The 26,828-nt window shown below is 42.8% G+C and overlaps 1 protein-coding gene across 6 annotated transcripts in view; it reads left to right on the top strand.

Annotated features, from left to right (window-relative positions):
* Positions 1–26,828, top strand: part of hmcn1 (hemicentin 1) — a 701,874-nt gene that overhangs the window by 160,604 nt on the left and 514,442 nt on the right. For all 6 annotated transcript variants that reach the window (XR_013579326.1, XR_013579325.1, XM_078561403.1 and 3 more), the window contains exon 5: positions 24,532–24,703. Coding sequence is in view for 4 of the 6 variants with exons in the window: in XM_078561403.1 (XP_078417529.1) it covers positions 24,532–24,703 (172 nt within the window). In the remaining 2 variants the exon portion in view is untranslated. The remainder of the gene's footprint in view (positions 1–24,531; positions 24,704–26,828) is intronic.

Below are 26,828 nucleotides of genomic sequence, written 5' to 3'. Positions count from 1 at the left end.
AATGTATTGTTTTAAGAAACTCTCCCAAATACACTCCATGAACTCCAGGCTACCTTTGTCAATTTGATTCATTAAATCTAAAAGGAATGAAACTGGATGGACCACTTGGCATCGACCTAGGCACTGGAAGCGACAATGGTAAACCTAGCCCTGTCGACCCTACAAAGTCCTCCTTACTAACATCTGGGGGCTAGTGCCAAAATTGAGAGAGCTGCCCCACAGATTAGTCAAGCAACAGAGTGACATAGTCATACTCATGGAATTATATCTTACAGCCAATATCTTGACCCACCAACAGGACAGACCCACTGGAGGTGGCGGCATTTGAGTACACAGTTGGGTGGGAGTTGCCCTGGGAGTTCTCAACGTTGACTCTGGACTCCATGAAGTCTCATGGCATCAGGGAAGGAAACCTGCTGGTTACCACCTACCATCTCCCCCCAGCTGATGAATCTCTACTTCTCCGTGTTGAACACCACTTGGAGGAAGTACTGAGGGTGGCAAGGGCACAGAATGTTCTCTGATATCAAGAAACGGCTGAAGGACTGAAGCTGAAAGACTGGATACTGCAAAGGGTATGGGCCCTGACAATATTCCGGCAATAGTACTGAAGACATTTGCTCCAGAACTTGCCGCGCTCCTAGCCAAGCTATTCCAGTGCAGCTACAACACTGGCATCTACCCGGCGATGTGGAATATTGGTCCTGTACACAAAAAGCAGGACAAATCCAACCCGGCCAATTACTGCCCCATCAGTCTACTCTCAATCATCAGTAAAGAATGGAAGGGGTCATCAACAGTGCCATCAAGCGGCACTTGCTTAGCAATAACCTGCTCACTGACGCTCAATTTGGGTTCCTCCAGAGCCACTCAGCTCCTGACCGCATTACAACCATGGTTCAAACGTGGACATTAGAGCTGAATTCCTGAGGTAAGGTGAGAGTGACTGCTCTTGACATCAAGGCAGCATTTGACCGAGTGTGGCATCAAGGAGCCCTAGCAAAACTGGAGTCAATGGGAATCAGGGAGAAAACTCTCCACTGGTTGGAGTCGTACCTAGCACAAAGGAAGATGGTTGTTGGAGATCAGTCATCTCACGACATCACTGCAGGAGTTCCTCAGGGTAGTGTCCTAGGCCCAACCATCCTCAGCTGCTTCATCAATGACCTTCCATCATAAAGTCAGAAGTGGGGATGTTCACTGATGATCACACAATGTTCAGCACCATTCACAACTCCTTAGACACTGAAACAGTCCATGTCCAAATGCTGCAAGCCCTGGACAATATCCAGGCTTGGGCTAATAAGTGGCAAATAACATTCAAGCCACACATGTGTCAGGTAATGACTATCTCCAACAAGAGAGAATCCAACCATCGCCCCTTGATGTTCAATAGCATTATCATCACTGAATCCCACACTATCAACATCCTGGGGGTTACCATTGACCAGAAACTGAACTGGACTAGCCATATAAATACTATAGCTACAAGAGCAGGTCAGAGGCTAGGAATCATGTGATGAGTAACTCCCCAAAGCCTGTCCACCATCTACAAGGCACAAGTCAGGAGTGTAATGGAATACTCCCCACTTGCCTGGATGAGTGCAGCTCCCACAATACTGAAGAAGCTGGATACTGCCCAGGACAAAGCAGTCCGCTTGATTGGCACCACATCGGCAAACATTCTCTCCCTCCACCACCGATGCACAGTAGCAGCAGTGTGTACCATCTACAAGATGTATTGCAGGAATTGACCAAGGCTCCTTAGACAGCACTTTCCAAACCCACGACTGCTACCACCTAGAAGGACAAGGGTAACAGATAGATGGGAACACCACCACCTGGAAGTTCCCCTGCAAGTCACTCACCATCCTGACTTGGAAAAATATCGCCATTCCTTCGCTGTCGCTGGGTCGAAATCCTAGAACTCCCTTCCTAACAGCACTGTGGATGTACCTACACCACATGGACTGTAGCGGTTCAAGAAGGCAGCTCACCACCTTCTCAAGGGCAGTTGGGAATGGGCAGTAAATGCTGGCCTACCCAGCGGCACCCATATCCCATGAACAAATAATAAAGGAGTGGATCAGATCAGGTAAGATCAGATCAGATCCAAAATTTGATTTTTTATTCTGAACTGTTTGGCTCTGATTTTAAATAGATCCGCTTGGTGGTAGTGCACCAAATACTGCAGAGCACAACTTATTGCTACATATCCTGAGGGTCTTCACTAGGACAGCCCAGGAGCCAATGTATAATATGAAAAATTAGGTTCTCTGGCAGTTATAGGACCCCATTGGTACCAGCCGCAGAGTGTGTACTGTGTGCGCTCTGCACATTGGTAATCAGCATTGATCAGCCAAACCAGCTGTCCTTAAAGGGACCACTGCAGGCTGCTCAGAAAGCAGGTCAAGAAAGGTGTTTTATTTGAAGACCTTTTTGAGGCCAAGAGCAATATGACCCCCCGTGCCCTAACAAAATTATTCCAAAGAGTTGCCAATCACTCTGTGGAATGTTTCCCTCCACCCCACCTGATTGACATCAGAGTCTGGCTTGACTCTGGAGAGGAACCCCTAGATTTCCCATCCCCCACCAGTTTAGTGCTCGCAGCTTGCCAGCATTAAACTGATATAGTAAATAAGGAGAAACTGTTTTCAGAGGCAAAAGGGGTAACCAGAGGACACATATTTAAGGTGATTCAAAGAAATGTTTTTTACACAAATTGTTTTGCTGTGGAATGCACTGACTGAAAGATTGGTGGAAGCAGATTCAATGTCACTTCCAAAAGAGAATTGGCTAAATACTTGAAAAAGAGTAATGGGGAAAGAGGAGGGCAGTGGGACTAATTTATAGCTCTTTCAAATAGCATGATGAGCTAAATAGTCGCCTTCTGTGCTGTATCATTCTATTATTCTATGATCAGACTTCGTGAATAGAAATGTGAGGAGCAGATTCAGTTTTTGAACTGTCTTTGCCAAAACTGACTTCATACCTGCCTGTATATAAGAAAATTTATTGCAGGATATTGCAAAATGTCAAAGGGAATCATAAAATGTGTGTAATCTCCACCCTCAGCATTTTCTGAACAATCTTTAAAAATCTAAAATGTTAAAATCTAAAATGTAAATGTTAAAATGCACATTTCTATTTTAGGAATATAAAGAGCTCAGACTAAATTAAAGAACAATAACTACCATATGCTGTACTGGAGTCAGACTTAAGACATGTCACCTGGAATCTCAGGCTTGACTGTCATGTAGTTTAGGCTATCACTGGGGAAAGAGCTTACTAGACTGACTAGATTGTCTGTGGAAAGAAGAAAAAGCTGGCTGGGTATCACCTCTCTTACCCATCAAATGTACTTCATGTCAAAACAACATGAAAATGTTGTGGGCAAATAGCTGGTAAACTGCTCTGATTGAGGATGACATGAATGCAGACAGGAGGAAAATGAGGGAAATGAAAGAGGAATTAGACAGTTTGGTAAAACCTCTGATTGACTCCTACTTAGGCCACTTTGCTAGCAGAACCATTTAATGGATAGAAAATGCTTAGCCCAGACAGTCTGACACAAAAAATCTGACTTGTTAAGTTGCTATTGATTTTAGATAAACTTCTAAATAAATCTACCTGAACATCCAGGTGGAAGACTATTAGCCTATTGCCCTTTTGTCACTTGAAGGTGAGTTCAAATCTGCTCTGAATAGCAAAATAAAATTCCCTCAGTGAGGATTATAAACAAAGTGAGTTTAAGAAACCTGAAATTAAGGCTCAATCCACACAGTTCCGTCAGCATAATGCTGTCCATAAATTGTGAATCACTCTGAGAGGACAGGCAGTTTGCATTAGTTTACAATGGCGCAATAAGAGGTGTTTTTTTCTGAGGCTGGGGGGAACAGAAAGAACTTTACTTTGCATGGATCTGTGCTATATCTGACCTGTGAGAGAAATGCACAAAGTGCACTATCATTCCTCATCTTGAGGAGGAACATGAAATATTATAGACAATACTCTGTGTGTGTGTTTTCATGAGTTGTGCTTACAGTTTGATACCTGAAGTAATATTCCTCAGCTTGTTCCCCATAATAGCATGTTAATCTATAAAATCCGTAGATTGTTGGTCTTGCTGATCTTTTAACTCTACATTGATTAGTGGCAGACCCAACACTAGTATTACCTTTAACACATCACTTCCATAATCAATTAATTAAATGATGGCATTCAAAAATTATAGTACTTAAAACTATGGTATCCATCACTAGAATGCAGAAATACTCTATGAATTATGTTTGAAAGACTATGAAAAAGCTGGCAAATACTCAAAGGGAGATTCATGCAGATTACATGTAGAAATGTTTGAATGTAACCTGTACTGTCCTAAGACAAGTGTTACTGCAGCTAGTAATAAAATCCATATGATATCAAAAGTCTTTTGAAGACTCTTATCCAAAATCTGATCCTGTCCATCTTGTGACTATGGGAAAATGAGTGAATTTCAGAAAGTGTTATAATACTCTATTCTTTAAGGAGTAGTAGTGAGGAATTCAGCTCACTAAGTCAGATGTATGTGTTAAATTCACCATGGTTAATTTACTGAGCTATGTTGCTCAAGGTAAAATTGAAAGAAGAATAACAGGTTTGACATGACTTCTTTTGCTTGAGAAGTGGTGTCCTGTATAAAGAAGGTCACAAGCAGTGCCATTAAACATCACATTAACTATGTCATTTTTTGAGTTTGATGACTACCAGGTAGAAAATTTCACAGGCTAAAGCGAAATTTATATGAACTATGTTACAGCCACAGCTGATGTTAATTGCTGTGAAAACCAAATCCCAGAGGGCAACTTGGCTTATGGGCCATAGCCATTTTTTTGTATTCTGAAAACGAGAATATGATGTACCGATCTCGGTAGTAAGAGACCCAGTAACACTTCTGGGATTTTAAAAAAATTAACAGTAAAAGTTTTGTTAACCAGAATAAAAGAAAACTTAAGCACACAAGATTACAGGTACACAATTGAGGTTAGCCTTCTAAAAAATTTCCCCAAAAACTCTCTACTAGGTCAAATCCACAAATAAACACCTTCCAGGCAACACCCCCTTATAGATGTCTACTATGAAATCCAATAATATTACATAAGGCAAACTGCTGTAGTTTCAGTAAAGGTGTGCCAAATGACCTTTACCTGCTTTCACTCTGCAGTGGAATCCACTTCAGAATAAAACTGCTTGTTGCAGCCCAGGACTTTTCTGGCTTGACTGGATGGTTGATTCAAACTGCATTCTCTCCTAACTCAGAGCTTCAGCTATAGCTCAAATAGCTCCAGCTATTCTTAGCCATCTCTCTATAGCTTCAGCTCAACAGCAACTCTAAAATACCTTTTTCCCCTTTCATCTCATTTCCATTGCTCTCACACCTCTTTGAAACTCAAGCCCTTCCAAATATATGCTTTTGGATCAATAAAATATAATACCCCACTACTGTTTACCTATGGAACCCCTGCAAGACGCAAACATGTTTCTCGTTACCTCTGACTTCCCTTTGATATTCAGACAGCCTCTCAACTTATCTAAAAATGCAAATGTTAGATCCAAACTATTTACTTGTACCTCAAAGTTAACGCCTCTATCCCTTTTCAAACCCCCCAGACAACCTGTCTCCTATCAAACTCTGTCCAGCTTAATTAAATTACACACAACACCCCCCCCACACACACACACACCCTTCTTTACAGAATAACACAATATTTCCCAAAATATTTTTTAAAACATCCATTCTCACAGCTGCCATCTTTCAGATTTTAAAAGCAGTGACTAGTTAATAATTCCTAGGTAATAGTACATTATGAAATTGTTACTTTGTATTGACATTCAGATTTCATAAGTGTTAAATGATCCCATTAATGGTTTTAGTGGAGAAAGCTGTCGTGAGTACAAAAGAGGCTAAAGTTTAAATTTTAATCCCCCTACTCATCAAGAAATGAAAAATTGCCCTGGTCGCTATGTGTAACCATGTCTTATGTGTTAATGTTTTGTTAATTGTATTGTTAAGATTGAGGATAAACAGGTGGAGGGTATTGATTGATTAAGTATCTTGAGCACATATAAAAAGGCCTTGATGAGTCCGTGTTCCTTGTTTACATAGCTTGTACATGGCTTCAGCTGCTTTTTGACTATTTTAGAGCGCTGCTCCTCAACTTTTGGTTGAACTTCAGCCCCATGCTCATGATCTTTGGACCTGGCCAAGGTGGCCATAAATATGTTCAGGCAGCGGGATGTTGAGGAGGTTGTTTGACTCGACTGTCTGCCTCTCTTCTGTGGTTACATCCTTGCCTAGGTGTCCTTGGAGAGGGAGCATACGGTGTCCACTGGTACGCTCGAGGCCTTCCGCGACCGGTGGGCGCCACAAGGACTGGAGTGCATCATCAGCACCCCCAAAATATTATTTTAATTTAATATTGATAAGTTTCCATTGAAGTTTTTGTTTTTGGTTACAGTGCCCCGTTAAATGGCTGTCAATTTGTAAATTTGTTAATTAGTTAACTTGTTCTATTTGTATATTCAAAAGAGTGCAAAAAGGGACTGTGCAGCCTTGAGGAGTTTGAGTTCCATGTTTATATAGGTTGTGTGATGTTGCAGCCCCTTTTCCACTATTTAAGCAGGCTGCTCCTCAAGTTTTGCTTGGACCTCAGCACCGCGCTCCTGATCTTTAGCTACCCGGTGCGGAAGGTGGTTAAAGGGGAAGGTGGGTGGATCAGAGGACTTACTAGTTAGCTTGCTCCTGGACTTGGCCGAGGTGGCCATAAACAGGTCCAGGCAGATTGAGAGTGTCATTGGACCTAATTGTCTGCCTCTCTTCTGTGGTTATATCCGTGCCCAGGTGTTCTTGGAGACGGAGCACCCAGTGTCCACCAGTATACTTGAGGCTTTCCATGGCTGGTGGTCCCTGCAGGGGCTGGAGTGCCCCATCAGCCCATGGAACGTTATTTTAATTTAATATGATAAGTTTCTTTTACTACAGTATCCCTTTAAGCGGTGGTTCATTAGTTAATTGTTTATTTGATACTCAAAAGAATATAAAAGGGGTCTGCTAGGACACTGTGTGGTTGGTAGGTAGGAGTGGGGAGGAATGGGGGTGGGTGGATTAAACGTGGCCAGGGAAAGTGCAGTAGATCAGGAATTTGAGGAGATTTGTTAGTGATGTTCAAAATCATGAGAGGCCAAGACAGAGTAGATGGAGAGAAACTGTTCCCATTGGCAGAAGAGTCAAAAACCAGAGGACACTGATTTGAGGTGATTGGAAAAAGAATCAAAGGGGACCTGGAATAATGTTTTTTATGCAGCGTGTGGCTAGGAACTAGAATACACCGCTTGAGAGTATGATGGAAGTATATTCAATCATGGCTTTAAAAATTGGTTAATTATCTGAAGAAAAATAATTGCAGGGCTATGAAGAATAAACTTTAACTGAGACTGTTTTCTTTACAAGGTAATAAAAATTATAAAATGGGAGAAAAATTTAGCATGAACTGCTCTTGTACTCCTAATTTTAGAGAATGATTGGTAGCAGTCTGGGGAAGAGGTCTTGCAAACAGATGGTATATTTGTGAATAGATCCAATCATCTTCAACAGACATGTCATCCATTAATGAGAGGTTGTCTAGGAACCCTTCCCAGCTTTCTGTCAGTTGTGTTCTAAAGACAATGGACCAAAAAATAACTTCAAAAGTCACCCGTACAATATTTAACAGGGATTTACTTTGGAGCAACGAATTTGACTTATTGTTTAATGAGGAATCTGCCTAGTGAGAAGGGGTATAGGAACTGTACATAATTGTCAGTTCCTCTGGGCTGGATGTATCAAGTGCCTGGCATTCCAACGCAAAGTGATAAGCATTACCAATTGGTTCTTCAGTACTAGTTAAATTCCAGTGGGGTTAATTGCCACTGTCTTTGCCAAGCGGGAAAGGAGTGGTCGGGCCCTGAAAATCATTGTGCTGTACTCACTACCCTATAATCCCACTCCCCCGATCTGCCTTGCGTCTTTTCCAGAAGGCCCTGTGGATAGAGCAGCCAGAGCAGCCACTTGTATAAGGCATTCATTTCATTTAGACATGTAAATCGGGATCCTATGACATACACAGGACCTAATGGCCTGAATTTTACCTTTGGCGGGTGGCCTGGGACTGGCCGGGAAACGGACCACTGACCGCGATCAAGTTCACGCTGGCCGACCAATTAGCGGCCAGCCGACGTGAATCACGCGCTAAAAAGCTCAGCGCCATAATGTTGGACAGGCCACAAAAAATCGGAGACAATTGTGCCGTTAGTGGGCTTAATTGCCCTCTTAATTGTCGGCGGGCACGCTTCTGAAATTTGCGTGCATCCGCCGAGCAAAATTTCACACGATGACGCCGGGATGCTCACCTGACATCATCTCGCGCGATTATACGCCCGATGTAATTTCTGCCCAATGCAATTTTCAGGTGCCAATGGGTGAAGTGTGCACCGTGTATGCTCTGCTATTGTTACTCAGCATCGAGCAGCCATTGATGCATCTATGCTTCTCCTGGCCTTACAACAATATTCTGACTTGATGCTTTTGTAAATGAAGTTTACTGTTTCTAACAAAAAACATGTCCAGTACACCAAGTTTATTACAGAGTTGAAATTTTAAAGGGATGGAGGCAATCTGTCAGGCACAATAGGAATACCTACCAGAAGTCATTGTTTTGGATAACGGTACTGCTTTCACCAGTGCTGCTTTCACTAGCTCGTTCTGCTAACCCATTGGATGAGGGATGATATAGTGCTGTTTTAATATGTTTAATCTCATTTAAGCTCATGAATCTCTGAAATTCCATGTTAGTGAAGGCAGCACCATTACTCAAAACAATGACTTCTGGTAGACCATGTAAACAATGTTTTAACATTGGCACAACTTTTCAATAGTTGCACACCTGTCGGTGAACTAACTTCATACACATTCATTCATTTAGAATGTGCGTTGATGATCAATAAAAACATGGTACCTAAAAATGGACCTACATAGTCTATATGTAGTCTAACCCAGAGTCGACCAGGCCATTCCCACGGATGCATTGAAGCTGAAGTAGGCAACTTATGCTGGAGACAGTGTTTCATCATTTTTTCTTTATCACTGTCTACACTTGGCCACCGGACAAGCTTCGCACAAGCACCTTCATCTTCAAAATACCTGGATGCGCATGGTGAAGCTCTGTCAAAAGTGGTTCTCTTCCTTGCAAAGGGACAATGACTCTTGCTCCCCACAACAAGATTCCATCCTGACAACTTAATTCAGTTTTACGGGCATATAATGGTTTTATTTCTTCAGAGACTGATGCATTTGACCATCCTTGCAATGCCTGTTCTTGGACTTCTGATAAAATTAGATCCCTGTTTGTACCCAATTCTTACCTGCTTCACACAGACCGGTGATGAATCCAGTAAATTCAACACAAATGAAACTTCTTGTGGCACTGGAACATGTATAATGCTATCTGGCAATGGAAGATGACTGAGGGCATCTGCATTTGCTATATGCATGCCCAGACAGTGCATAAAAGTGTACTCATATGCCGACAAAATCAAAGCCCATCGTTGAATTCTAACAGGGGCTATCGGCGGAATTGCTTTATCTTCATTAAATAAACCCATTAGTGGCTTGTGATCTGACAGTATGGTGAAATGTCGACTGTGCAGATACTGGTGGAATTTTTTTACTCCAAATATTCCGTATAAACCTTTTTCAAGTTGTGAGTAACCCATCTCGGCTGCAGAGAGGGTTCTGGAGACATAGCCTATTGGCCTTTTGGAACTATCTTCCATCCTGTGTGACAACACAGCTCCCACAACATATGGAGATGCATCACAGGTTAATATTAATTCTTTTGATGGGTCATAATCTACTAACAGACATGATGAGTGTAATAACTTCTTGACTTTTATGAAAGCTTTTTCTTGTTGCGCCTTCCATGACCATCTATGGTTCATCTTTAATAATAAATGTAAAGGGGCTAACACTGGAGACAAATTTGGCAAGAAGCGACCATAATAATTTATCATGCCCAAAAGAGACTTGAGTTCAGTGACGCTGGTAGGAGAGGGCACCTCCTTGATTGCCCTGACTCTCTCCTCTACTGGATGCAACTCTCGGGCATCCACTCGATAACCCAAATAAGTGACTTCAGTCGCTTGGAAAGTACTTGGGAAGAAGAACTTCTCTTTCTTCAATCGTACACCAGCTTCCAAAAACCTTCTTAAAACCTCTTCTATGTTGGCCAGATGTTCGGCTTCCATTGATTCTGTGATCAGGATGTCATCCGGGTACACTACAACTCAGGGAAGTTGTAACTTCCACACAATCTTGTAACATGTCATTGAGAGTATCTCCGAAGTCGCAGAGCTCAGTCAACTGTTTATCTTTGTGATGTACATTGTGATTGACTCACCCAGGGCTGTTACTCTCGAGTTGAACTTAAATCTTTGCATCATCACCGATGGCTTAGGCTGAAAATGTGTCTTCACGAGGTCCACTTGCTTGTTAAAAGATTTGGAATTGGGCACATTCAGGGCTGTCAGACTACGGATGAGGTTATATGTCTTGCTGCCCCAGACACTTAGAAGAATTGCCATCTGCTTCTCCTCTGCTGTTATTTCATTCGCCACAAAATAGAAACCTAGGCGCTCCATGTACTGGCTCCAGTCTTCCATGGACGAGTCATACGGATCAATTCTGCCAAAGAGTAGCATGACTGGTGAGTATACTTTTCTTGTTTTCCTTAAAAATTGATATACTCACATTCAGGAGGAGAGGTGCAGCACGGAGCCATTTATCCTTGTCACCAATTGTAATAAACTTGGTGCCGAACAGTTTTCTTGTTAGAAAAAGTAAACTTTATTTACAGAGCTCCTGAGGAAGCTACATGCTTGAGCCAGGTCCACGACTAGAAAGCTCCACCCCTAAGATTACCTGCGCTTAGAGCTGATTCATCAGTACAATCATGTGATCCCTAAAACAGTATGAAAGGTTTTACTCTGGAATCTGAAATTAAAAGCCTAATGATGACCTCAAAACCATTGTCAATTGTCGTAAAAACCCATCTGGTTCACTAGTGCCCTTTAGGGAAGGAAATCTGCCAACCTTATCTGGTATGGCCTACGTGTGACGCCAGACCCACAACAATGTGGTTGACTCTTAAACTGCCCTCTGAAATGGCCTAGCAACTCAGTTCCCAAGGGCAATTAGGGATGGGCAATAAATGCTGGCCTAGCCAGCAATGCCCCCATCCCATAAACGAATATATTAGAAAAACTACAAACTCCTTACTCAATTCCATAGTGAAGCTGTCAGATGTTGCCGACTCTAACTCCCACCATCAGCAGCAGCCTGTGATACCTGGTTCAGCATCACAGCTCACCAAGCAGTTACAAATAAGTCCTCGTCATCAAAGTTGCTCGGGTTTCTCGCTGAGGACATCGGATGAGCAGCATGATTGATCAATCCATTGTCGAGCAATAATGAAAATTGACTCCGATGTTTTTATAAATGAGATGCTGCATGACAGCCATCTGCAACTACACTCATTCTGTAGAGTACCTGGTAATAGAACTGCAGTTTCTTCCACTACCAATTCAGATGAAACCCTAGTAACTAGATCACTTACTGGAGTTAGCAGCTGCTGACCCATTGATGTTTATTATGCATGTTACTGACGTCCCTTATGTCTACGTGATGCTTGGTTTAAATGTTTTTATGACTGAATTTTTTTTAGTCATTCATGGAATGTGTGTGTCGGTGGCTAGACCAGCATTTATTGCCCATCCCTAATTGCTCTTGAGAAGGTGGTGTTGAGTGCTATATGCAATGTGGTTTTCTCACCTTCTCCAGAGTGAATCAATTTATGACACACAACTGAGATGGGAATAGATTAGTAGAAGAAGGTGAAAGGGTGACCATTTGGATCCATTTAAGTTGCCCTGGCTCTCCTGTACAAATTGAGCTAATTGTCCCACTGGGTTATGAATTTTCTTTTTAAAAAATCAGAGGTCACAGCCAGCCCTTAATTCTAATGTGTGTTCTGGTTGATCTGTAGTTTACCAGCACAAACAGTCCTGCACTCATATACCATGCCACAGATGTTGAATGGTTTGAAAGCAATTTCTAGTAGATGCAGAACTATTTCTTCTCATTTGAAACACACAAAAGAAATTATAAGAGAGTTTTAAAAAATGTAGCAAAATCCATTTGGTAATTTAAGAGTCTGAGTAAATGGTGGTGAGTTTTGAGGTTAGCGAAGTTTACATGATGATGGAGGGCATATGCTCAATTTTGGCAGTGATACTGGGTTACTGATGATGATTTTCAATTCATAACAGAGAGCGGAACAGATATTAAATTTCGTGTTATAATCATGTTGAGTTGAAATGTCACATAACATTGTTTAATGGGCTTTTCAAAATGCTCAGTTGGAATTGGCATGCCATTTGTAACCAAATCACCGTTACTACAGTGAACAGAGCTTTAAATGAAGGCTTGTTCAATTTTGTTGAATGTAATTCATAGCAGATATAATTCAAGCTGGGGTTTGAAGTATATTCATGGAACAGCAGACTAAAGTCAGACTAGTTAAAAGTATATGTCTGGGCTGAATTTAACAAAATTTAAGTCTGCTTATTGACACAGTAGCTGAAATTCCTTGAGACGTGATACTGACAGTTACATAAGGATGTAACTGCGCCCTTCAGTGGTGGGGTTTGCAGAATCAGTGGATGAGCTGTTAATTAGCAAGAGGGAGGCAGGTGCACTGTCACTAAGGGCACATCTCTATGTCCACTTGTCATGGGTTTGGAGTGCACAGACTCTCCAAATCCTAACCATGTCCTCCTTGGCCCCTGATCAAAAGGGTCAATCTTGAAAAATTTCAGAAAGTGTCCTTTGGCTTTATTGGGGGCTTTAATTTGAAAACAAAAAAATGGCTAATAAGAGTCATGGCTCAGAATTAGTGACAGCATTGCAAAGGAATATAATTGACTGTGAAGCACTTTTGGACATCCTGAGGTTATGAAAGGGACTATACAAATGCAAATTCTTTTTCTCTTAATATTTCTTATTGCAATATTAAGATCACACAATCATCAAATCATTTTGTTCCTTCACAGAACTGTTTGTCAAATGCTGTCAGCTATCTATAATTCCTACAAATCAATCCTTAACCTGGTGTTCAGCTGGTGAAGTGTAAATGGACATCCCAGCAGTCACTCCGTACTCATTTTTGCCTTGAATCTTTTCCAACTGATGCTTGTGTCACAGATATTTTTCAACAAGAAGCCAAACTAACTCAGCCCCTCCCTTCATCAGTGGGTCAATGTTATGACCAGGTGAGAAGGAGTAAACAAAATAAAAACAGAATTACCTGGAAAAACTCAGCAAGTCTGGCAGCATCGGCGGAGAAGAAATCAGTCAACGTTTCGAGCCCTCATGGCCCTTCAGCAGAACTGAAGCATAGTTTCAACAAGGGAGAAATATAAATTGGTTTAAGGTGGGTGGGGGGGAAGAGACACATTGAGGGTGTGGTGTGAGCAGATAATCAAAAGATGTCAGAGAGAAAAGGGTCAAAGAGGTGTTGAAGGTGGTGGTCTTTGTCTGAGAAAAGTGCTAATTAAGAATGCAAGACAGGCTTTTTAGCACTTTTCTCAGACAAAGACCACCACCTTCAACACCTCTTTGACCCTTTTGTCTCTGACATCTTTTGATTATCTGCTCACACCACACCCTCAATGTGTCTCTTCCCCCCCACCCACCTTAAACCAATTTATATTTCTCCCTTGTTGAAACTATGCTTCAGTTCTGCTGAAGGGCCATGAGGGCTCGAAACGTTGACTGATTTCTTCTCCGCCGATGCTGCCAGACTTGCTGAGTTTTTCCAGGTAATTCTGTTTTTATTTTGTTTTGGATTTCCAGCATCCGCAGTAGCTTTTAGCTTTTTGTTTTTATCTGAGAAGGAGTAAACTGGCTTCCCTTTTATTCAGCCTACTCGGTTGGTCACAACAAAGGTTTAAGTTTCTTTTTCACGAGGATATACAGTTTCCGAATCCAAATGTATTTAACTAATTATGCAGTGAGTAATAAGGCGCCATCAAACAAGGTTTTCTTGAGCTAAAGAATTAGCAAATTTATTCACCACTAAACCCGAGAAAAAAAAAATAAAGCACAATGCCACACGCACACAGGTATCAGAAATAAGGGAAGTTAGTGTCCAATAAAAATTGTTAAAAGGTTGAGTGTCCTTTGCTGGTCCTTGAGGCGTTGATTGTTAAACATTGCGGCCAATTTAGGTTAGCTGGTTTCATGGATGTGGTCAGATGTAGAAGATGTTGCAATTATTATGAGATCTCAGTTCGCTGGTGACACATACTTTTTCCAAAAGAGAGAGAGGGAGAGAGTGCAGCTTTTCAGCTTGTTTCCTCTACTGAAAACTTCCTTGACACTACCTGTATCACTTGCAATCTCTGCAGTGGCTGTAAGCTGACCTGTTTTACTTCACCCATTGCGTATTTCCGAGGGGCTTTGGGTGGGCCTGTCTGTGGCAGCCATTGTTTCAATATCCAGCACTTCATCTTTTAATTTCTCTTCCTAAGACAGTGACGAGTTTCAATGGATCTTTGAATTATGGGGAATGTCCCTCTCTTCACACTACCATGAGAGCATCTTGTTTGTTTTTTCACCTTCATCTTGGAAGGTAGCCTTGTATTTTTAAGTCGTATGTTCTGTCTCATTTCAAATTGAAAAAATTCCAGCTAGTTGAAAGTTTGAAAATCATATTTTCAAAATTAAAGGGGTATAGCCTCAGGACAGTCAATCTTTTGGACAAGACCTTAAACTGAGCTGCATCTGCCCTCTTTGCTTGAATTGGCTGCTACCTTTGCTACAAAACAACAGCAATTACATTTCAAAAGTAACTAATTGGGTGTAAAGTGCTCTGTGGAATCCTGAGATTATGAAATGTGCTTCTAAATGCAAGTTCATCTTTTTTTCACTAAAGCTGACTCCATGCATGCTCAGGTTGGATTCCCCTCAATCCGTCATCTGATGCATTGACTTATTTGTGGTTTCCCTCCCAGTCTCCTGGGTTGAACCTCATTTACACGGTAGTCTCCAGTAGGATCCCTGCCACCATGAGGGGACCCAGCACATTCAGGGGATAGAGATTCAAAGTGGTTATAAAGGTGTCATCATCACTGATACATGAAGTAGGGGAAACAGTTATTCCTTATTCATTCTGTCAAAACTCTTCAGTTTTAAAAATCTCTATTTAATTTCTTCAGCCTTCTCTGCTGTATCCTGGCATTAACCTGGTGTATCTGTAGTCTTTTTTTGGCTTTAATGTCCGTTCTCTAATGAGGTAACCAGAACTCCACATTCTTGTGGTGCAGCCCATATTTTGTATAAATTTATCTTTATTTTTATATTCTATGCTATTATTTATAAAAATACAATGTTCTATTGGCCTTTTAAAGTCATTATCTACCTGCATTTACACTGTTAGGGAATTAATGTTGGGAATTTTATTGGGGCTTTTCCTGCTCCATTTCTCTAGCTTCAACACAATTCAGTAGGAGCCCTAAACAAAAACAAAAATACCTGGAAAAACTCAGCAGGTCCAACAGATCTGCAGAGAGGAACACAGTTAACGTTTTGAGTCCGTATGACTCTTCAACAGAACGTTCTGTTGAAGAGTCATACAGACTCGAAACGTTAACTGTGTTCCTCTCCACAGATGCTGTTGGACCTGCTGAGTTTTTCCAGGTATTTTTGTTTTTGTTTTGGATTTCCAGCATCCGCAGTTTTTTGCTTTTATCAGTAGAAGCCTTGTTTACTTGTGTAAATGGGAATTCCCCTGACATTACGGAGGTGGAGCGGGACAAGTTCCAAGGAAATATTTGATGAATGTTTTTTTAACTCTTTGGTCTTTCTGTTCATCCACATCCTTCAATGTCTTTCTATTGAGTTTACACTCCCATTGCTCATAATTTAATCTAGGAAGGAATACCTCAAACTTACATTAAATTCCACCTGTCCTTTGCCTTACAATTTCAATATTACATTAGCATATTTGTTTTCCTATACCCAAGTCCAAATTATCTCTGTAACAAGAACACCAATAAGCCCAGCATTGATCATTGTCCAGTTCATGCAACACCGATTTACTGTAACTGTGGTTCCTGTCTATTTAGCAACTTATATAGCATATACCTGAATTTTTCTAGCAGACCTTCTGTGAGAAATCTTTAATGCCTTCTGATATTCCATATACTTTACACTTATTGCAATAGCATTACCCAATTAGTTGCTTGTTTAAAAATAAATTCAATTAAACTCGTCAAGCATGACTTACCTTTATCAAACATATGCTGTAGATTTGGTGTGAACCACATAATGTAAAATGTATGAAATTTTTCCCATTATAATTAAAACTTGAAATATAATTATATTGAAAATCTTTAAGATGCACCGCTGTGTCAATATTACAAATGTGTATTGATATACAAGGGCCAGAATTTTACGGAGCTTGAGTGGGCGCATGCCTGACCCGAACTCGCATGAAATCGCATGAGAAGGCATCAGGTGTGCATCCTGACATCATGGCGCCCTGGCGCGTCATTAATCGGTGGGTGTGCATGGGAGTCGGAAGTATGCCCACCAACAATTAAAAGGGCAACTAAGCCCAATAAACATGCAAAGGTCCCGAATTTTATGTGGCCCATGCACTTTTACACTTGGCACATGGACCAACCAGCCAGGCGGCGTTCATGTTTTTTCACTATTCTTGATCCAGGGCAGGATGAAAGGCCCGAATTTTTTTTTGTGGTTTGATGATTTATGAGTATTGCTGTCAGTTGTTCGTTGTATCATTAAAGATAATTTGGGATATTTTTTGTGTGCTGATATCCCTCCAACAACTCTGCAGCTTCCTGAGGCATCTTTACAGCAGTTGTCAGCCTTCAGGGAGCTCACCCGCAACCCCACATATCTCAGCGTCAGTACATAGAATTAGCCACAGCCCTACCAAGTACTGTATTTATTTTTATGTTGCCAGTTTTCTGATGTCATGAAGCTGAGAAAGACTAACACTTTTATGTGGTTAGTGACCATGTTAAATACAAAACCATCTTGGAATTCCACAATTATCTCCCAGTTCTGGGAGACTATGTTTTTTTTTTAACTATGACAAAATAACAGTGAAAATATTATTTTGGACACAGAGAAATTGCTGATCTAGTCTTTGAAATTCAGTCTGCCAGGCTGCACTGGAAATCATCAGGAATGGAAACAGGAATTTGATATCAGCAAGTAAGATGAGTTGCAGTGTGAAATCTCAACATACGTCCTGAGAATTTACAAATTTAACTGTATATGGTGTTGTGCAAATATGCTGCCAAAACAGTACAGTTATGTAAATGAAATAAGTTCTAGAAACAGAGAAGGTACTGGTTTCTGAGCACAACTGAATGATAAGAAATCACTTACATCTCTGTTCTACATATGGTTAAAATAATCACAACACAAAGTTCAATAATTTTTCTTTGTTTTTTTTTCAATACCTTTAGTGTATTGATTAATAACTAGGCCAAATTATCATGCTCTCATCTAGATCTGAAAAAATTCATCAATTTGCTTCCAATTTTCACACCTCCCTCACCTTAACATGGTCCATCTCCAACACTTCCCTTTCCTTCCTTGACTTTTCTGTCTCCATTTCAGGGAATAGACTGTCTGCTAATATTCATTACAAGCCCACCAACTCCCACAGCTACCTCAATTACACCTCCTTGCAACCTGCTTCCTGTAAGAACTCTGTCCCATTCTTCCAGTTTCTCCGCTTCCGTTGCATCTGTTCTGATTTTGCTACCTTCCAAAATGGTGCTTCTGACACGTCTTCCTTTTTCCTGAGCCGAGGCCTGCCCCCCACTGTGATTGACAAGGTCCCAAACCATGTCCGACCCAACTCCTGCACTTCTGCCCTTACCCCTTCCCCTCCTTCCCAGAACTATGATAGGGTTCCCCTTGTCCTCACTTATCACCCCACCAGCCTTCGCATTCGAAGAATTATGCTCCGCGTTTCTGCCAACTCCAGCATGCTCCTCTGAGCATGACTCAACATTGAGTTCAACAATTTCAGATCATGAACTCTGACCTCCATTTTGATATAATTTTTTCCCCAAACCCTTCCCCCCACCCCACAGGGCCAGCCTGCAACTCGTTCTTACGTTTTGCTTTCAGAGAGTGCTGACCCTTGTTCTAATATTAACACATTCTGCTATCTGACCTTTATGCCACTATAAGCACCTGCCTTATGGAGGAATCGTCCCAGATTTTCACCAAGTGTGGTAGCGGATGAGAAAAAGAACGTTTTAACCGCCGGCTACAGTGGCAGCTTTTCACACCATATCATCCCAATCCCGTCTCATTAATCATGCATTGCCAGAAAACATGCTGTTTCGCATGCGGGCAGCCTCTTATTTGCCTCCCACATCGTTTCCTCACGCCGGGCGCCATATTTAAAGTGCAGCCGCACACACACCTCTGTGCTTCCAGCCCAAGACTGCTGCACAGAAGACATGGCCCCGAAAGGCAAGAAGACTGCAGCCCCCTGATTCAGTGATGCGTCCCTTGAACGCCTTTGGACACTGTGGAGGTCCGCTGTTCTCGGGCAGCAGAAGTGGCAGCAATATCATCAATCCGGCTTGGGAGGCAGTGGCAGCGGTGGTCAGTGCCAACACCCTGCAAAAGAGGATAGCCACCCAGTGCAGCAAGAGGATGAATGATCTCCATTCTGCCAGGGTAAGTCACTCTTCTCATCACTCTCAACTCACACACTGACAAACCCATCACACACCCACAGGGATCTCACTCACTGTCAGTTCAAGAGACATCACCATTCACTCTCTCACACACACCTTCATTATCCTCATCCCATCCATGGCACCACTCACCACCCACACATGTCAGGTGTATTTATAATCTGGCCTGGCAGGCATTCTGCTTACACCGTCTCTATCGGTATTCACGCAGGACAAGCTGGCACACAACAAAAGGGAGCGGTCACAGACTGGTGGAGGAATGCCTGAAATCAAGGTCATACGGACCGTGGAAATAGAGTTATCCAGCTGGCTGGCAAAGATCAGGACCTTTCCTCAGCCAACTCCTCTCCCCATTGCAGTGCCAGGTTGTGAAGGGCGTAGCAGGTGACGGTGATGTGTGACACCCTCTGCAGACTGTATTGTAGGGCTCCACCAGACCGGTCCAGGCACTGGAACCTCATTTTCGACATTCCGATGGTTTGTTCTGTCAAGATGTGAGTTGCAGCATGAGCCTCGTTGTATCTTCACTCTGCTGTACTTTGAGGACGCCTCACAGGTTTCATCAGCCATGTTCTCTGCGAATAGCTCTTGTCCTCGATGAGCCAATCCTGCAGCCACTGTGGACTCTGGAAGACATCAGGGACCTGAGACCTACTGAGAACATAGGAGTCATGGACACTCCCTAGGAACCATGCGCAAATCTGCAGAATGCATTTCTGGTGGTTGCTCATCAGCTGAATATTCAGTGAGTGGAAGCCCTTGCGGTTGACATAGTTTACCGTTTGTTATAACAGAGATCAGAGGCTTTCGATATCCCACAGAGATCACCTGGGGAGCCCTGAAAGGACACACTGGCAGAGAAATTTTGCACCGTGGTCACTTCCACGGCCACTGGCAGTTGATGCCCCCCATGTCCCTGTGGTGCCAAACCCTGCAGCAGGTGGCAGATGTGACTGACCAGTTCCCTGGACATGCGCAGTCTTCTGCAGCACTGGTTCTTGGTCATTTGCAGGAATGACAAGTACCATCTATAGACCTTGGGTCTAGCTAGGCACCGACCAGCGATGGCTCACTGTGGCTCTTCAGCGGCATGCGCTGGAACCCCAGCTGCCCCTTCTTCCTGAGGCTGCTGTTCCTCCCTCTGCCTGGCCAGGTACCTCCGTCACTGTCTTCTCCCTCGTCTCTGCGCTCTGCAAGCCATAAGGCATACAGCTAGATCATCAGGCTCCATGCTCCTGATGAACTCCTCCTGCAGGATGAAAGACAGAGACACGTTGGCTAGCATGGTTGTACTAAGAACCTCTCTTTGTTAAGTCTGAAGGCCTCTTAACATGTCCCAGACAGTGCTGGCCACCACTTGGATGGCCAGAGTTTAGTGCGCTGCATGGCTGCCTGAGACCCCACCCACCTCCACCCCACTCCACCTGACCGATTGGTGGTAGCTTTGCCCATTGGACTGCATGCTATGCTCTGAACTCAGGTGTAGGCATTCTTCTAACCCACACTGTAAAGCTGCATTGTTAGCTTAAACCATGGGGGACACTCGTCCAAACCTGAATGATGACATTGCAAGGGGCTGTGAGCACCTCCACCAGTGACTGCTCCATGGCCAGCTTTTGCAAGGAGATTGTACAACGTGCCCAGTTGTCCAATGGTTCTGCAGTCCACTAAAATGCTCATTAGTGCCCGAGTGGTGAAAAGCTCTGGAGCATTTGATGGGACTTTCAGGCCTCTGCATTGCTTGAGTGGGCAGATAAGCTAGAGGTCCGACTCCAAGCATGTCAATGTGGCTGCGTCTGAACTGTGTCAGCTGCGGAGGAATGGTCACTTTATACAAGGATTCCCTAATGCATGGCCACTTCCTGCACCCCCACACCACGCACATGCCTGTGCACTACCATCAACCACAGTGCAGCACTTGCACCCCCAATATGCCTCAACCGCTGTGCAGCCCTTCCCCCAGCCCACACACACAGCAGATAAAATGCGACTTGTCCCATGCCCTCACCTGAATGCACGGTGCCTCAACTTTGAAGCCCAACAGGCGACCCTCGCGAGTACTGTGCAACGTTACTGTGTACTCACCTCCAAGTTCCCCTTGAAGTGCAGCTTGCCAAATGCACGCCTTATATAGACTGTTGTGAAACACGTTGACGTGCAATCACACCAACATGCTTGGATTATCCAACGTGGGGGGACAATTCCGGCGAGCTGGGCTTATAATGACATGCAGATTTATCACTATGAAGTTCCCGACATGTGGCGACGGGAAATGCGGCCAGCCATTGACGGGCGGAGTAGATGGCTGCAAACTGGTTTCACGACATCGTGAAACTGATTTTTGGCCTTCACACCATATTGTCTGCTCACGCCCGCCATGACGCCTGACGTCTGCAGGCACAGAAAATTCCGCAGTCTTTAACACAATCACAACCACTCCCTTTGTCTTGTATCAATGACATCTTTGCGAAATACCTCCTGAGCTTCCACCTATCCCTGACCTACTATTTTGCTCCACCTACTCCACCCCCTCTTTTTAACCGTATAAAACCCATTACATTTCTACCTCTCTTCAGCTCTGAAGAAGAGTCATACGTACTTGAAACATTAACTTTGTTTCCCTGCCAGACCTGGCGAATTTTTCCAGCATTTTCTGATTTTATTTCAGATTTCCAGCATCTGCATTATTTTGCTTCTATCCACATAATCTGTAGTTGCTCTGAAATGAACATTCTCACTGTCTCCTGGATTTTTCGTGCAGAATTTCAAAATTTTAACTGCTTAAGGACTAAATTGTGCTGCACCTGAGTGTATGATTTCACGGAATTTAATGTGGGATGTTGCAAATTGCTTAAATCACTTGTTCTATTAATAATAAAAAAGGACTCACACTTATATCCTGCTTTTCATGACCTCAGTATACTTTACAGCTGTGAAGTACTTTTGAAGTGTAGTCATTATAGTCAGAAAAATGCAGCAGCCAATTTGCATGCAGCAAACTCTCACAGACTGCAGTGTGATAATGACCAGATAACTTGTTTTAGTGATGATGGTTGAGGGATAACTGTTGATCAGAATACTGGGAAGAAATTGCTTGCTCTTCTTTAAATATGAATTCTTTTATGTCCAGATGAGAAAATAGATGAACTCTATACCTCTGACAGTGCAGCACTTCCTCTGTACTGCACTGAGGTGTGCCTTAGATTTAGTGCTCAAGGCTCTGAAATGGAGTTTGAGCTCACTATCTCCTGACCCAGAAATTAAAGTCATGGCTAACACTGATGGGTGTTGCAATCTACAATACTGTGGGCTGAGACTGACTGTTGTGAATCCCTTTGATGAAACAGTAATACAGAATGGAATCTTGTGGAGGCAATGGGGTTAGCAGCTGGCTGCAGAGCTGGTGAGAGACTGGCATTGCCTCCTTTGGGGAAAGTCCACCAAACCATATACCAATCAGGCATTTGCCAGACCAGCGGCGGGCCTTTTCCTGAGATTAGGACCCCAGGGGCAGGAGCCCCATCTGCTGGGAGGTGCCTGTCAATCAGAGGCCGGCTGCTCCTTTGCTCAGCAGTGTCACTAAGGAGACAGTGGCTGTTGCTGCAACAACAGCCATTGTAGGCTCAGGATTATGGAGCAACCCAGGCCAGAGGCAAGTAATAGCAGGAGGAGTTTTGCAGAGTGGGGGTTGCAGGGTAGGTGAGTGTAGAGGTTGGGGGTTGGGGGTGGGGGGGGGTGGGGTGCGGGCACGTAGGCAGCAAGGGCAAGACAATGTCTCTCAGCGGGCCCTCCACCCTTCCCAATGTTAAGTCCCTTGAGCAGTCACTTGAGTGCCTTTGAAGGAGTGACCCCCTACCCCACCCTAGGAGACAATGAGCACAGGTACACTTGTCATTAGGTTTGCCAACTCTGGCTGGTCATATTCCAGGAGATGTAGATGGAAGTGATGTCACGGAAAGACTTACTTTATGAAGCTGGAGCTATTTCTCAATGAAGACCCACATTCCTAAAAAAATGGAGCCATGGACAGAGAGATAAGTAACTTAGCTGCCCTGTGCAGTTTGCTTGATGTTCACTGAAGGATTTTTCAGTGAAATTAGGATTATTTTAAAGTAAGAATTCTTTTAAAAGATGAAAAGAATTTAGCAGATCATAGCTGGCACGTGATTTTGCCTTATTTTGTTTAGTTGCCTGGTGATTCAGTGTCACTCTCTGAGCTGGGACCAGTGGATTGCAGACAGAGGCTCCTGCCTGCCTTCCTCATTGGGAGCATCAGCTGCAACTCAGCAGCAGCGCCCAGCCGTGGAATTGCAGTGCAACTTACTCTTAGCCGCTGCCTAGCAAGGGATGAGCCAGCACTGCTCGGTATCATAGATCTGGTTTTCTCCCTACCACAACAATCTGTCAGTCGGTGCTGCTGGGATGGGGCAGAAGCTGCACTGATTCCTTCCCAGTGTCCACTCCCATATCTGGCAGGGAGGCAGCTGCCTGCGCGTGCTCCATTCCTGGGACAATGGCCTCTCGCCCAGCGCCTTCTTCCTGCGGATGTGCCAATTTCCCCCGCAAACTCTCATCGCACTCACCCCAGGGGCAGCTGCTGTGCCTCTGAGCCTCCTATTGAGCAAACCAGCAGCCAGAGAACTACGGTTGTCATTTTGTTACTCTGAGTCACTTCTGCAGCTACTCTTCTGCAGCTTGTTCACTGTGCCCGCCAAGGGATTCTGGGACGTGGTGGTTCACAGTTTGCACCAGAACATTTACTTGGTCCAATAAGGCAGCTAGGAGGAGTTCCTTCTGACTGAGAGGCAAACTGGGTAGGAAAAAATAGGCAATGACATTCATGAGTGCAATATGCTTGTGCAACCCAGGTCAGTGCTGGTTTACACCTTATGTCATCACCCTGCCATATATGCCATCAGATCACCATTCTACAGTGAACCATGAACTTCTGTGTACAAATTATTGTACATATTAATTTACTTGCTTAAAATAATGTTTTAAAGTTCCCCCCGGATTGCTTTCAATAACCATTTGGAGATTGATACCAATTCCAGGACACTCCTAGCCTTTCCGGGAAGGTTGGCAACCCTACTTATCATGTTCCCTGCATGGCAACAGGCCTGCCCCAGCTAGGTTAATACTAGCAGCACCAGGATAATGCTCTTAAGTAGTTATTAATTGTCCACTTAAGGACCTCAGTTGACAATGGGGTGGGAATTCTGACCATTGGCCTTCCCACCACGGACTTAATCGGGATGGAGGTGGAGGGTGGAGGGGTCCCCACCTGCCACCTCCCGCCCGATTAAATGCCCTCCCTGCCTCCAAACACAGCAGCAGAGAGAGCTGAAGATCCTGCCTACAATCTTTAACATTTTGGAAATAGTCATTATATATCCAGGAACAAATGATCAAATTTTGTCACATTCTGATTTGTTATTAAGCAAGGTACTTGATAAGGCAATTTATATCCATTTAAAAAAAAATTCTCTCAACTTTTTTTTCTCTTTGTAGCCTCTAATTGATCTTCCTTTAAAGAGAGAGCCACTAAAGAAGTTAGTGTTGGACAGCATTGTTTTATTTCTTCCCCAGTAAATCCCACTTTCTGTTGAAATGTTAATCTCAATTTCTCTTATCTTTTCATTGCAGGTCTTGAAATGGGTAAAAGAAGCAGTCCAGGCATCCAAAGTCCACCTGCTTTCCACAGATCATGTCACCCAAGCTGTAAACATCTGGCAAATCCCCTTTGATCCAAGTCTAAAAGAGGTCACAGTGTCTCTTAGTGGTCCTGCCCCCTTTATTGAAATTCGTGATCCTACAGGTATGGTTTTCAAGCGTTAAAGAGATTGTTGAAAAGGTAATGATATATAGTGACTGGTAAATCCTGGCAATTACTGATTGTATTTCTTTTGTCACAAGATATTGATATTCCTTTGTGAACATCATCGCCAATGAGAGAGACAGCACACTGAAGCTGAAATATGGACAACAAAGTTAAAGTGTTTGTCATTGTTTTTCTTGTTCTCTCTCTTTTCTTTCTCTATCTCTTTCTTACTCGTTTTGAAATTACCTATCAATCCACTCAGTTGTAAAAATCAATTCATGATGTCACCACAAGGATTAGGGTGTCTTGGGGCAGCTGTGATAGGCAGTGAATACATGCAGTCTTTTCACCTAAATCACAATAACAGTTTTAGAAATGCCCCTAATTCAGGCGTTCATGGATATTTTTGTTGTTCACACTTATATTACGTCAATCTCTCTGAAGGCTGATCAAGTAAACCTTTATTTAGACGATACATAATACTTATAAACAAATAAAATTGACAATCAAGAAATGTCATGCCCCACAGCATGATGGCTGAACCATCATAGCTAAACACTTCCTCTTTGCAGCCCACCCCACAAAAACAACTCCCCCACCTCATGCTTTCCCCCCCCACCACCACCACCCTGCCCTCACAGTCATCTAATCTTCTGGGAGAGGCAAATAAGCAGAAAGAGCCCAAAGTCAATAAGAGGGAAAGTACTCTGTATAATACCTCCACAACCCTCCCAGTCAATAAAAACAAGCCCAGGAAATCACATGAAACACTTTAGTTTAAAGATATTTGCTTTCTTTATGATCTCTGCAGGCAGGAACTAATCCAGCTCCCTCTTGAGGTATGCAGTGAGTCAGTACCCATCACACAAGACAGCAATATTCATAGGCTCATGACTCCAGTCTATTCGTACTCTTTCAGCTTAATCCATAGGAACACCATCGGTAACGTATCTCTAAACTGAACCACACCCATTTACTACAATGTTTTGCTGCTGGATTGGAACAAATTTCTAATCCAGCATTTCAAATTTCTACTGATACCACAAGTTTCCACCTCATGAAGTATCCTAATATGAGATGCCTCATCAAAGGCTTTTTGGTAGTCCAGGAAGACTATCTTAAGCTCATGTCCCCATGTCCTCTTCAATCTGTTAAATTGGAATAATATGTCAATAGGGATGCTATTCCCCCAAACTTTTAATTACTTTATAGACATCTATCAGGTCATCTCTAAAACTACGCTGCTCTCAAATAAATAGACCAAGGTCCTTGAGCCTATTTGAGTAGCTGAAATTTGTTAAACTAGGAATCATCCTTGTAAACTACTCTGGATTTTATCCCAGGCAACTGGGGGGGAACCAAAACCAGGCACAGTACTCAAGAGCAGTCCTGCTTGCTGCCAAAATGGTCTTGTTTGATTTTCACTGAGTGGTTCTTTTAATACAATTGAACATCTTGTTATCTTTCGCTAAAGCTCTGCATTGGATATGAATCTTCAGTGACCTATGCGCAATAACACCATGATCTTTTTCTTTCTCAATTTCTATCAGCATTCTTCCCTGCAAATGATATGTGTATTCCCACCAACATGCACGCCATTGCATTTATCCAAATGGTAAACATCATTTAGCAGTGTGTGACCCACTCCCCTAGAACTTCTAAACATTTTTGGATTTGATTAAAATAAAAACAGAAAGTGCTGGAAAAATTCAGCAGTCTGGCAGCATTTGTGAGGAGAGAAACAGAATTAACTTTTTGAGTCCAATATCACTCTTCTTCAAAACTGGATTTGATTGCACTCCTCTACTGTCTTAACCAATGTACAGGTTTTGGTGACATCTCTAAACTACTTACCATACTTCCAGTACTGGCTGTCATGGTTTCTAATAAAAACAGTGAAGAGTAGTGGGCTTAGTATCAATCCCTGGGGGACACCATCAGTAACGTATCTCCAAGCTGAACCACACCTATTAAATACAATGTTTTGCTGCTGGATTGGAACAAAGCCCTAATCCAGCATTTCAAATTTCTCCTGATTTCTACTAAGTTTCTAAAAATTCCAATTAAGTTTCCTTCTTGTCAAGTATCCTAATATGAGCTACCTTATCAAAGGTTTTCTGGT

This window comes from Cetorhinus maximus, chromosome 17 (genome assembly GCF_964194155.1).
Source record: "Cetorhinus maximus chromosome 17, sCetMax3.hap1.1, whole genome shotgun sequence".
NCBI lineage: Eukaryota > Metazoa > Chordata > Chondrichthyes > Lamniformes > Cetorhinidae > Cetorhinus > Cetorhinus maximus.
Note: the sequence above shows the minus strand (reverse complement) of the source record. Positions and strands in the feature narration are given on the sequence as shown.